The 13,473-nt window shown below is 33.2% G+C and overlaps 1 protein-coding gene across 2 annotated transcripts in view; it reads right to left on the reverse strand.

Moving 5' to 3' along the window:
- The window catches only part of LOC129217633 (alpha-L-fucosidase-like), a 60,419-nt gene continuing 46,946 nt past the window's right edge, over positions 1-13,473 (reverse strand). For both annotated transcript variants that reach the window (XM_054851962.1, XM_054851963.1), the window contains exons 3-8: positions 12,124-12,254; positions 5,322-5,455; positions 3,641-3,738; positions 2,978-3,110; positions 1,353-1,523; positions 1-501 (exon numbers count right to left, since the gene is read on the reverse strand). In XM_054851962.1, the coding sequence (XP_054707937.1) occupies positions 246-501; positions 1,353-1,523; positions 2,978-3,110; positions 3,641-3,738; positions 5,322-5,455; positions 12,124-12,254 (923 nt within the window). In that variant the 3' untranslated portion in view covers positions 1-245. The remainder of the gene's footprint in view (positions 502-1,352; positions 1,524-2,977; positions 3,111-3,640; positions 3,739-5,321; positions 5,456-12,123; positions 12,255-13,473) is intronic.

The following is a 13,473-nucleotide window of genomic DNA, read 5'->3' on the forward strand; positions in this document are numbered from 1 at the left end:
TGTTCGTTCAAAATGAGTTTCGGAGAAAAACTGTCTCACTATTTCGAAATGAAATATATAATTAAGAAACTTCTCTCAAACTCTGGAAATACTTTGAAATTACGCATAATTTTATCTGTCGAATAACTTAACACACAAAAACTGTTTGACAAAAAAATCAAATTGAAATCAAAAGCAAAATACTTTAAACACATAACACAATCTGGAAATTTGCACGAAAGATTCTACTTTTTTAAATTTAATTTTTAAATTTCGTTGGTATCTTTAGCTTCCTGAGTAACTTTCAAAACCCACGCCCATTGACAAGGCATGGTACTAGGTGTCAAAGTCGGGAAACTGACGGAAACGGTCTTAGAAGAAACTTTGTAAGGCAATGGCGCATTCACCCCAAGCATGTATATTACACTGTTCTGTTTCACTTGCAGGGATCCGAGAGTTAGTACACTATTTTTCGGCCAACTCAAAACGATGGCATAAACTGTAGATTCCTTCGATGTGTACCTGTAAATAAAATCATTTCGCAATAAATAATCAATCAAAAACATTCTGCCAAGATATCAGAAAAAAACGTTTAGGTTATGCAACTCGTTTCAAAACCCTCACTTTATACACAATACTATATTTCTTATTTTGTTAGAAATAGTAGAATCAAAGAGCAGAATCAAAGAGCAGAAAAAACCTAGAGCGAGAGTAACCCTATTATGTCATAATGGTTTCAAAATGTATGTAGCATTTAATGAAATATGAAGTTTCAAGAGAGAAAATTCTTTTCATTACCAAGAATATGTGTTAATACTTAACTAGTCGGTACTTTTCGTTTTTAAAGAGTTACAATACTTATAAAACGGCCAAGAAAATGAATCTTTTAAAATTGCTATTTCAGAAACTTTAAACCAGCGTATACGCAATGAAAAAAATTTATTGGCCGTAGCTGAAATGAGTGATTCGTGTGACGCTAATAGCAAAATAATAAAAAAAAGGCCTTCTTGATCCTAATTTCTGTATCAGATAAATGCGCACGTTTCAAATTGTGGCTGATTAATTGTACTCTTGGAAGGTTTGAACAGTTTTTATTGGTGAAATTGCAAGAAATTTTATCGCAAAATATTCAAAATATATTATAATTTGGTAGCTTGGTAGCTGTATTTTTACGGAAAAGTAACTTTAAAGCGTGCGCCTGTGTTTGTGTGTGTGTGCATGAGTATGTGTAAAAATGATATTTCTATAGCTAAGTTTTTTTTATATTAAAAATACAGCTTTAAAGAAACACTTGACCAAAGAATATTTTCAAACACACAAGTAACTGCAAGGAAAACTTTTAAAATGTTCTTACGCCAAAGAGAATCTCTTACCAAACTCCGGGAGTCAAAGTATCATTTTGAGCTGTCCAGGGTTTTGTACTATAAATGCTTTCACCATTGACTTTCAGCCAAGACCCTAATTGTTTAAGTCTCTCTTGAAAGATTGGTACTATTCTTCCATCGTGGGTGGGGCCAACGTTTATTAAGAGATTTCCTCCACAACTGAAAAAAAAATCGTTTTGGAATCAAAGTATGGCCAAGAAATTAAAATGACTTGCTTCTGCATTTGCTATTAGCACTAAATAGGCAGTAAAAAAAACTTACTTACATACTTTATGTATGCGTATACATGTGTGCATACACAGTGGGAGTGTTCAACTTAAAAATCCGAAAAAAGGAGAGGGTTCAAAAGAGACAGTTTAATTTCAAAAAAATAATAATAATAAAAGGTGTAAGATTTATTGTGGAAGATAAAATTCTTAATGGACATCAACTGCATTTACAAGAGGTTTTCTCTTGTATTATATTTTGGTCTTGAAATGCAGGAAGGAATCTCACATTACATAAATATTATGCACGGTAGTCCAAAATAAGGATCCATTTTCATAATCAGCTTGTCCTTACACGCAGATGATTTAGACTGGTGACTTTCCTTCAGTACACAAAGAATTTGGTGTAACCCCAAGTGAAGAAGTCAAAGGGCGTTATATCAGGTGGGTTTGTTATATTAATGATTGTTTTTCGTATATTTTCTAATACAGCTAACGCACCTCTTCATACGTTTTACCAACCAATTTTCAGGAAACGATGTTTATTCCTTTTTCTAAGAAAAATTTTCCTCAAGAACTCGTGAAAGAAATCTATATACTAGTGTTTTCATTTAAATGGATTGTTATTTTTGGAACACCCTGTCACTAATTTGAATTGATAGTTTGATAATGGAAGGGACTGTAATTAATATAATTCTCAAACATAAGGAATTTGTACAAGATTTTAAAGAAAAATTTTACATTTTCTATTCTATTCATTTCTTTCTCTTTTTATCTTCCGTTTACTGGTACTGTGGTTACTTAGGACGCCTGTAAACATTTTGGGGATGTACGAGCGCGATGACATCCCCAAAAATTAAGGCCCTTGTTAATATACATATGCAGTACAATCTCGTTTAACTTCGAACTAACTTGGGACTAAAGGCATTCCGGAGAATTGAAAATCCGTGTAGTATGAGTAAAAAGCAAAAGCAATTCTTTAATAAGCGAAGTTACAAGCCACTATAATAAAAAACTAGTGGTTACAAAATTATATAGAATTATATACAAGACCGTAAAAATAATGTTTCAAAACATATCATAACAAAGAATTGGCCTACTGTCTTCTGTTTCAAACAATTGATGGGTGTGAATGAAACAGTTTATCAAAATGCTATATCATTAATATTATATTAACACGAAAAAGCTAATGTTTAGTGTAGTTCCTGTTAATTTCTTTCTGTTATAATTTAAAACTGTGCATGTTAACTTTTTTTTTTTTTTTTGACAGGCAACAACTTGGATCCGGATTACCTTTAGATACGGATCAGCGAGAACCGAAAAAACGAGGTTCTACTGTACCAACATAGATACAGTAGATATAGTTTTTAGTGTAACTCTACGCAACAGTCAGTGAACTTTTCTTACCTTACAGTTTCAGCTAATGTGGTTATGAGTTCTTCGATCGTTAATATGCTACTCAAGTCAGCGTTTCTTCTAAAACCCCATGATTGCTTGTCTAAAGTCATGGCATTTTCCCATTTGTGAGCCTGCAGAGTTTCTAGAAAAGATTATTCTTCGTTACTGAGGCAGCAAATTAACAAAATTATCTAACTTTAAAACTCAAATTATTCAATTCCGCCACTATCTCAAAAACTTACGGTCTAAGCAAAATGCTCACACGAGAAAGACTTTTTTTATATTTTTGTTCCATCATACATTTTATCCACTTCCTCAAATACTTTATTTTGTGTTCAGAATAAATAGTAAATGAAATGTTCTCAACACAAAAACTTATAAAACATGTTTTGCACACCTACCTTATATGTAAAATATATAAAGTTTTAAAGTTTGGAATTATAAAGTTTTTTTTTATACAAAGTTTAAAGTTCCGTGAATAAAGTGCAATTATATGTGTAAAAATGTCTTAATTGTGCCTATGAATTCAATTATCTACTAATTGTATTTACAATTAAGTAAACACAATGTTAATAAAGGCAATTTGATATTCCACGTTTCATCTTTTAAAAGTTGTTTTAACTTAAAAGACATTAACCAGTTAAGTTTGACAAAATATTAACATTTACTTACTTGGGTTAAACCGATCCGTACATGTATAATATCCTCCGTGTTTGCAGGGAATACCAGAGCCCCATCTGTCATTGACGACTACAACGTCTTTCACAGGACTAAGCAGTAAAAGGAAAAAAAAAGCGAAAAGAGGTTTTAAATTCAGTATGCAAAATGAAAACTGCACTATTTTTGCAATTGTGAACATTATTATTTGTAATTCAAATTGTCATTTTCTACTGCAACGTGTTAAAAATAGTAAACTATAAATATTTTAGTAAATATCATATTTGTACTGAAAATATAATGCGAATAGCAGAACAAGAACTAAAATACACGAAAGACACCGACAACTCAGTCATTCCAGTCGAGGACTGCATTTTCGTGCTTATTAGCACTCATCAGCCCGGCATAGGAAGTGACTGAGCTGGAGGTGGAAAACCTCTTAAAGAAGCCAAAAGTTCCAAACAAACTGTTAGCTAATAAAGAATTAGCACAGACCAGACGAGTGACCGAAGCAATGGTTCGGTTCAACTCGAAGATTGAAGGCAAGGCATAGTATTTTCAGTAATTTACCGCCCTATAGCCAGGGCTAAGTACCGAACCATTGCTTCAGTCACGCGTCTGGTCAGTGTTAATTCTATATTAGCTACCAGTTTGTTCGGCACTCTATGCTTCCTTAAGATGTTTTCCACCTCCAGCTCAGTCAATTCCTAAGCCGGGCTGATGAGTGCTAATAAGAACGAAACTGCAGTCCTCGGCTGGAATGACTGAGTTGGCGGTGTCTTTCATGTATTTCTGTCTTAGCGCTGGCTACAGGGCAGTAACTTACTGAAAAAAAAAAGAGAACTAAAATGATAAGTTTTGATGCTTTACTTGATTTAGGTTTTTAATCATATTCCCAATTAAAAGAAACTATAGGAGGTACTGTAGTCCCTTGCTAATTAGTACTAAAAGAGGTAAAACAAACAATCAGTAAGGTATAACACGATGTTGAGGTTAGAATAAAGGCAATAACTATGCATAGATTTTATGAGGTTTCTCTTTTCTATTCTTTTTAAATTCGCATCGCAAACTGTCTGAAGCTCATAGTTTTCTCCAAAATAGGAATCAAATGTTTTACCTCTTTGGCTAATTTATTAACTCACCTCAATGTGGCGTATTCAATCTTTAGAACTGTGAACTTCCGATCATTAATCGTTATTAAAAGGCAAGAGTTATGCTTAGTAAATGTAGCTTATGTACATTCTTGATTTTGTTGTTGTAATAAAATATTTAATTTTATTACATTATGCTGTAAGAATGTATAAAATGTTGATTTTGATGGTGTTAGCGTATTTTGTCAAAATTTCAATCAAGACGCTGTTGTTTCAGGTTTCTTAGTTGGATGGCGTTGGAAAGTCACTCCACATCTCTCAACAAAACCCAAGAAGGTCTTGTTGCCATTCGGGGGAAAAGTGGAGGAGTTGTTTTGAGTTGTCTAATATGTTATTCCTCTATTTGCTGTTGATATTATAAGCAAGAGTAATGTATTCTACCAACAAGAGTAAATATATAGATTCCTTATTTTTCACACCAGTACTTTTAAAAAGAAATCTTACAATTAAAATTACTGTAAAATTAATTTTTAGTTTGAAAACTTTTCAAGCATTTTTTAAAATTAATTTTGTGTCTTATGCGCAAGTAAAGAGTCACTAAATACCTTGTGTTGTACAACCAAGCCAGAAATTCTTTACTCTTCCAGTATGTGTCAGAAGCTTCCCAATCTCCATCAGACCAGATAACCTCCGGTTTGTACTGCGTCACCAGTTCAATGAGTTCAGGCATTGTTTTGCCCTAAAAACATTTTAATATGATTGAAAACAATATAGGGGAAACCCGGGTAACGTGAATACCTTAAGCTTTTCTTGATTATTGTCGTTTAGTTATAACTTTAGAAATTGAAGCAAATGTTTATAATCAGTCTTCATTTAATGAACTTGCGTAATGCAATAACAGTTGCCCTTAATATTAATTACACTATTAGATATAAAGCCGGTTTTCAAAAATGGCAAGAATATCCACTTTGCCCAACACCCCGGGTAAAGTGGATTCGTTACTAGGGCAAAGCGAACAGCAACATTATTTGTCATGAAATTAAACATTAAAAATAAAATAACCATCAAAAATTAAAGGAACATATCCAAAAAACATTTTTTTGCTGCAATGCTGATTATTGTAGTATTTGCAAACAAAGAAATTAAAATAAAAAATAAAATAAACGTTCAAATTAAAAGGAACATATTTAAAAACATTTTCTTTGCTGCAGTGCTAATTACTGTTTCTATTACAAACAAAGAAACTGAACTTAAGAATAAAATAAGCATTGAAAATTAAAGGCTTGTATTAAAAAGCATTTTTCTACAATATTAATTATTGCAGTAATTATTGTAACAAGCAAAGAAATTTTTTAAAAAAACTCAACATACAAAATTTAGGAGCATATTAATAAAAAAAAAAAAAACATTTTTCTTCTACAATACTAATCATTGCAGTTATCACAAACAAAATCATTACCATTTTCGAATGCTGAACACTCTTTATGACACCACTGAGTACAAATACGACATTGTATCCTGTTTTCCATTGGCTGATCATCTTCTTCAATGAACATTTCATCACAGAAAATGCACGCTACATCATCAAATTTCTTTACTTCCTTCTTCTTATCATTCTCTTATGCAGTCCTATGTTTTGTAGCAGAGATTTTTGATTAGTCTTTTTGATACTTTGTCTTTTTAATAGTCTCCTGAGAAGCTTTAGTCGAAACATCATCTAGTTACTTCATGACAGTCTTTTTTGATTTTTCAAATTTTTGTCTCTGATTGTCCTTTACTGGAGTACTTGTCTGGAGTGTAGATCTCTGTAGTTTTTGTCTACCTGTTGTTATTGGTTTAACAGGCTGAGGAATAGGTAGTAAAACTGAAGGACTGTAGTAGTTCGTAAAACATCCAGGTTTTGGTGAAGCGACGGGAACATCATTACCTTGGATTTATTCTGATGTTTCAGATCCCATGGGAGTATAAGGAGAATCTTCAGTGGTAGTATTGTCTTGAGATCTTAATATTGAAGGACTTCCAGGTTCGGATGAAGTGACTTGTCATGACTGGGCAAAGTGAATATGGTATTCACTTTGCCCAATCCGCTTTGCCCTTCATGTACATTTTTGAGGTTACTAAAAAATATTAAAAAACCAGAGCATCTAAACTCGTCGCCTACGGAGAGTTGAAAGCTACATAACCGTACATAAAATCCTACTCATAACAAGGAACATGTCACAAACAGTATTGAAGTTATAAATGAAACACTAACCTCTGTAAACTAATTCTGTTTTCCAAAAAACAGACTTTGTTCGGTCACTGGCGTCGCGTGACGCGAACTCGTCTCGACATGTTTGCCGCACACGGAGCGGCGACAGACGACCGTTGCTATGACAACGCGGCTGCCGGCCAACTAATTATTTGGGAGTTATAGGCAAAATTCGCTTTGCCCGGGGTATCCACTTTAGCAGGGTTTTCTCTATGCGAAAAAATTAAATTTTCATGCGTATGAAAAAAAAAAGGAACGAGCTGGTGTGTGCATCGCAGGACTTCTTTTTACCCCAATTTAATGTCATTTCCCCATTTTGGCAATTTTAATGTGATTCAATAGTTTACTCTCTAAATATCACCAACAGTGGCGAAATTGAAATCAGATTTTAAAAAAATCGCCAAATTTGTTGCCAAATTGGCGTCAAAACTTGGCGACCAAATGACTGGCGATATTTTGCGAAGTGTCCACCAAATTATAACACTACTAGAGTTCACATCGAAATTAACAATGATCTCTCCCGAAAAAGGAGCAAAAGACCCTTTTAGAAACATCCGAATGCAACCAAAAGGGGAGATGCACAAACTGATCCCTCTAGGAGTCTATGTACCTAATTTCAACTTTCTAGGACATACCGTTCTTGAGTTATGCGATATACATCCGCACATACATACGTACATACAGACGTCACGAGAAAACTCGTTGTAATTAACTCGGGAATCGTCAAAATGGATATTTCGCGTGTCTATACGTTCTTAGACACTTATCCACGTGTGATCGAGTCGAAAAAAAACTCATCATTCATTCGGGGGTGAATAAAATGGAAATTAAGGTCGATTTTTGAGTGAAATTTTTTTCTCGAATACAATATTTCCTTTTTTGTAAAAGGAAATAAAAAACTCCCCACACATATTGAGCTAAAATCCTTGTAGCATCAGAAAAATGCGACAAAATCAGCTGATCTTTTTCTGACGTCAATGAAATTTTAGTGTTCTACAACTCGTGCTGTAACTGAGAAAACAAATTGGTGGAACTCATCTTGGGGTTGGGAAAGACCCACCAAAAACATTGCATTTGTTTTTGCAATAAAAAATCAAATATTTCAGGAGATGGCATCCCCTGGAGTCTTCCACCCTAATCTGCAGCACTCAATACAAGGTAACGAAAGTTAATATATTCTTATTTTGAGGGAGATCAACTAGGTGCACACATATCAAATGATATCTTCAAAAAATCGGGAAAAATAACTGAGAATAAGTCCTAGTCATTACCATGCTGATTTCGCCTAACAAAGTAAATGAATAATTTTTCTTTCGTGGAAGGGGAGACTGTAATAAGCATTTATAGATGTTTTATTTATTTGATAATTTTCAGGTCACTATTTTAAACAATTCATAAAATTTAACATTTACTCGTACCAAAAAGGCATTTTATGTCTTTATAAAATATATAATAGAATTGGAAACTGTGACACTTTTCTGTGCTTAAAGTACGTCACCTAAAATCATTGAAAAAATTCAACTTTCTTTATTTGGTGATTAACCAAACTTTTCATGCTAATTTCTATTTATAATATTGAAGACCTATTGGATCAGAGGATGCCTAAAATTATTTGTCATTAATTTTTCTGAAAAACTTTCTTCTAGATAGAGAGCTCCACAAGCATTCCAACTATGTTAAGAAATTATTTTAGCGTATTTTAAAGGGGAGGGGGGTGTTCTCATACTGTTAAATGTATACTATAAACGTTTATACTTGTATGTTTCAATGTATATATTTTTTATACATTGACAATATTTAATGGAAAATCTTAATGTACAGCAAGGTCAAACTTGGTATTTTAAGTGATGATTTTTAAACCGATGCAATAGCAGTTTTAGAATGGAGTTGTTTCCTTCAGTCAAAAGTACTACTTTTAGTCACTGAAATTGAAAGAATAAGCAAAAAAAAAAAAAAAAAAAAACGTTGACCCAGAAAATATCTTCATTTTCCCAACAGTTATTTTTTAATTAATTTTTTAAAATGTACGATTTTTCAAATAAGGCATGGTCTTGATGACGTCGCAAATGATGCACTTTGGCGCGTCTTTCTACCACGTTCCCTCGTTATGATAATCAAGAAGTGAATGAAATATTGCGCTCGACGTTCGCTATCAATCATATTGTTGCCAGTACACGTGAGTAAAGAAACGAATTAAATATTACGTTCTGCGAATGGCAACAGTGAATGGTATTTCATCATTTGTGATGTCATCGGTAGAGCGTAAACAATGAAAGCGCGCCGATTAAAGTATTTTTTTAAAGTAATAATCTTAGTCAAATTATTTAAAAAATGGTCAGATCCTATGTTTTTAAGCATGCTCTTTCGGAAAAAAATACCTTTAAAATTTAGGAAACGACCCCATTTGTTTTTCGAAACAGAAAGCGTTTGACTTTTCTTACTATCTTGTTTAAATACAATAAATGATCTATTTCTCTGCCAGCACTTCAGGGAACGTTTTTTCTTTGATTGGTTTTTCGTTTGACACGGTTCCCCCAAACTGAAAATTTTGAATCAAAAGGACCACTAACATTTTTGAAAAATTAACAACAGGAAAGATTCAACTTTCTAATCTAGCGGAAAGCTCTAATACCAATATTTTGACAGACTCCAGTATTTAATGAAAGGGAAACAGAAGTACACTTTCAAATCGTTACTGCTAAGGAATGTAGATACTCACGCAAAAGAGAGGTGTTCCTCCCCCTCCCCCTTTTTTTTTTTGTAAATTTTTCACAATAGAACTGTTTGGATCATTCTCAATCCATTCACACAATTCAAGAACGTCATTTTTTAAATTTTACATTAAAAGTGAATTTGGTATATAAAAATTATTATTTATATGTTGTATTTAAAAACATTATTAATTACGTACTTTTACTTTTTATATTTTTTCGTGATCAAACTTCTCAAAATTGTCGGTCAATTTGTCAAGTCCGCTACCAGACATTTTCAATTGATTTTAGGAACACGAAGAAGTAAGAAAAAAAGTGAAACTCTTAAGTAGAAATGTTTAGGTTTTGTGTCATTTCACTAGGAGCACATATGTTAAAGCTTGGTGAATATTTAAATTCGAATAAAAACTACTTATCCTAAGATATTCGAAGGTACTATCGAATCCGTCAACAATAAAATGATGACGAACTTTGCTGGCAACAAATTTGACAGTAGCAGCAAAATAACTTCCAAACCCTACATGCTAATGAACAACATTGTGAATTAAAGCAAATCTTTTTAAATAAACTGAAAACTTACACTCAAACAAAAGAAAGCGATACATTTATATTCTTAGTACAAAACATTAGGTCATTGACTTGACGTTGAATTAAAATACTCACCTTAAAAATAAACTATTTTTAGCACTACACTGTTCTTTTCCAATTGAAATGGAAATCGTTACAGGTAAATATTTAATTGGTATGAGTGTTTTTATAGAAACTGTTATGTTGACATTTCTTTTTAAAATTGGAAACCTTTTCTTTTTGATCTTATTCCTTGGTAACGGACTTAAGAGAGACATAATGCTTTGGTAAGTATCTTTTTGATTTTTTTTTTTCAGGAATGCAGGCGTCCCTCATATAACACGGTACTTCTACAACACGGTTTCGATATTACACGATACCCAAATTTGCGGTTATAATAACACGGTTTCAATATTACACGGTACGAAACTTGAATTTAATACTTCATGGTTCTGATATAACTTGAATGTTATACAGTTGGCTCTCTGTTTAACGACTTTCTCAATTTAACGACGGCTTCTCACGGTCCAAATGGTCCACTGTAGTTTTAAAAGCATTCTATTTAAGGACGCTTTCTACTTAAGGACGATTTTTTGTGGTCCTTTGAAAGTCGTTCAACAGAGCCAACGTATTTATAAAAGATGGAATTTCATTTTTGTTTAACACATTCTGCTAATGGGTTTACTTTGTTTTTATAAAACTTGGTTTCTATATAACACGGTACACATCCCTTGATTTGCATTATTTCTAAGTCTCGTATAACACGGTTTCGATATAACTCGACACATCTGAACCTGATTTTTGTCATGCACATACCTAATTAGTATTGAAAATTAGTCAAAATGTTATATTTAAAAAATTCTCGTATAACACGGTTTCAATACAACGCGGAACGAATTAACCGTGTTATACGAGGTGGGACACCAGTAATCACAAAAATTTGCTTTTTTAGTATATGAAACGTCCCAATTGTTTTCCTTTTATTGTATAAGAACAAGAAAAGAAAAAAAAAACGAGCTGATGTGTGCATCACATGACTTCCTTTTACTCCAATTTAATGTCATTTTCTCATTATTGGCAGTTTTAATTTGATTCAATAGTTTACTCTCTAAATATCACCAACAGTGGCCAAATTGAAACCAGATTTTCAAAAAAATAATAACAATAATAATAATAATAATAAATAATAAAAATAACTAAAAATTTAAAAAAAAATCACCAAATTTGTCGCCAACTTGGCGACAAAACTTGGCGACCAAAAGACTGGCGATATATCGCCAAATGTCCGCCAAATTATAACACCACGTGAGTTTACATCGAAATTAACAATGATTTCCCCCCAAAAAGGGGCAAAAGACCCCTTTGGAGCATACGAATGCAACCAAAAAGGAAGGTGCACAACTAGACCCAACTAGGAGTCTACGTATCAAATTTCGAGTTTTTAGGACATTCCGTTCTGGAGTTATGCGGCATACATTCATACATACACACATACGTACATACAGACGTCACGAGAAAACTCGTTGTAATTAACTCGTGGATGGTCAAAATTGATATTTCGGGTGTCTTTACGTTCCTCAATTGTAAATGAGGGACATCTATTAATTCCATTTACTAGTTTGTATTTTTAAAGTGAAAATATGCAAGTGATGTATTTTTGTTCAAGATATGTGTTGTGTAGTGTACCCCTAAGAAATGTAATATTTGAAGTCACCTGTAAATAACACTTTACGAGTACAATCATCTAATTTACCGTCGTACAGTTTATGTATGAATTTTGAAAATTACTCTTTTGATTTCTTGCTAAAATATATTACGTCTTACAAAACGTAAAAAGGTTAAAAAATGCGACGTAAAAATAAAACATATGGTACTTACATCTACGAAGTACTGTGTTGTGTACTTATTTGACTTGTCTGTCAAATACAGGGGATTGAACCATTCATACATTGAGTGATAAACGCCAAAATGCAGATCTGTCTTATTACGAATAGCGTCAGCAAGATCTCCTAAAATAGTACATAAAATAATAACAAAGTATTTACTTTTGTTGAGAAAACTAGATTAATAAAGAATAAAACAAACCATATTAGCATTTAAAGGAAGGAAAATCCACATCTGTAAGAGATTTTTAACCCGCGAACTACAAACCCATTTTTTTTAACATGTGCATTGCAAATCGGGGTAAATACCTACCCCCATGGGTTTTTTGCTCGTGAACTCATTCTGAAAGCTGTGATCTGACTCATAAGTACATGAATTGTTTCGTCTTTTCATACCGAAGTAGATAGTGATGAACAAATCAATTTTATCAAGGTTTAGTTGGTGAAAATACTATTTAGTTATCTAAAATAATTGAAATTCTGGCTGAAATTGGTGAAAACCCAGTTTACGGGGGGTAGATATCTAAACTGGTTTGTAGTTCTATAGTTAAAAGGCTTAGGGTAACGGCACCAGCAACAGACAAGGGCCCAGTAACAGACAGTCTAATTTTTGGATTTAAGTAAGCCTTTTAGGAGGCTAAAACCGGTGTTTGCTGTGATCCATGAATACAGTGCAACCATCTAGTGTTATCAGAGTGAATTTCATGAGTCAGTTGCTATGTACAAGGCAGTGGTGGAAGGTTATGAGCAGCTACCACGAGGTCAGCTGATGCTTCATGTTCAAATTTAACAAGGTTTTTGTTCTCAAAATGAAGAACTTTTGTGCATTTTGAATATAAAAAAGGAATTTTGATCATTACTCATCTTTTCCTGGAACGATGGAATAAAAAATGCAGAAGCGGATTTTTCTGTTCCAAAATGACGCCATAACGAAGCAATAGATCGCTCTAAGGCCCCTATTATACGAGCTAGCGCATCAGCTTCAGATCAGCCATTTTGGATCGGAACGCGAGTTTGAGTGGTTGTCTCTTCTGGCGAATTATAACATTTGGTGATTGTTCACTGCGAAGGATTAATAGGGGCACGAGAAATGTTATTTAAATACAATATTATTTTCGGCAAATTTAGCGAAACCCGAAATTTTGCTGTGGTAAACCTAGCAGCGCAATAATGAAAAATCCGATCCAAAATGGCTGAACTTAAGCTGATGCGTCGGTCTACCTATATAGCGGCTCTAAATATAGCCGCTCTCCTCGGGGTGAATGTAATTTTTAATGATGGAATGTCAAATGCTAACAAATAGTTTTCTTTTCCAAATGACGTTACGCGCAATCAACGAATCACT

Source organism: Uloborus diversus, chromosome 2, assembly GCF_026930045.1.
Source record: "Uloborus diversus isolate 005 chromosome 2, Udiv.v.3.1, whole genome shotgun sequence".
In the NCBI taxonomy this organism is placed as follows: domain Eukaryota; kingdom Metazoa; phylum Arthropoda; class Arachnida; order Araneae; family Uloboridae; genus Uloborus; species Uloborus diversus.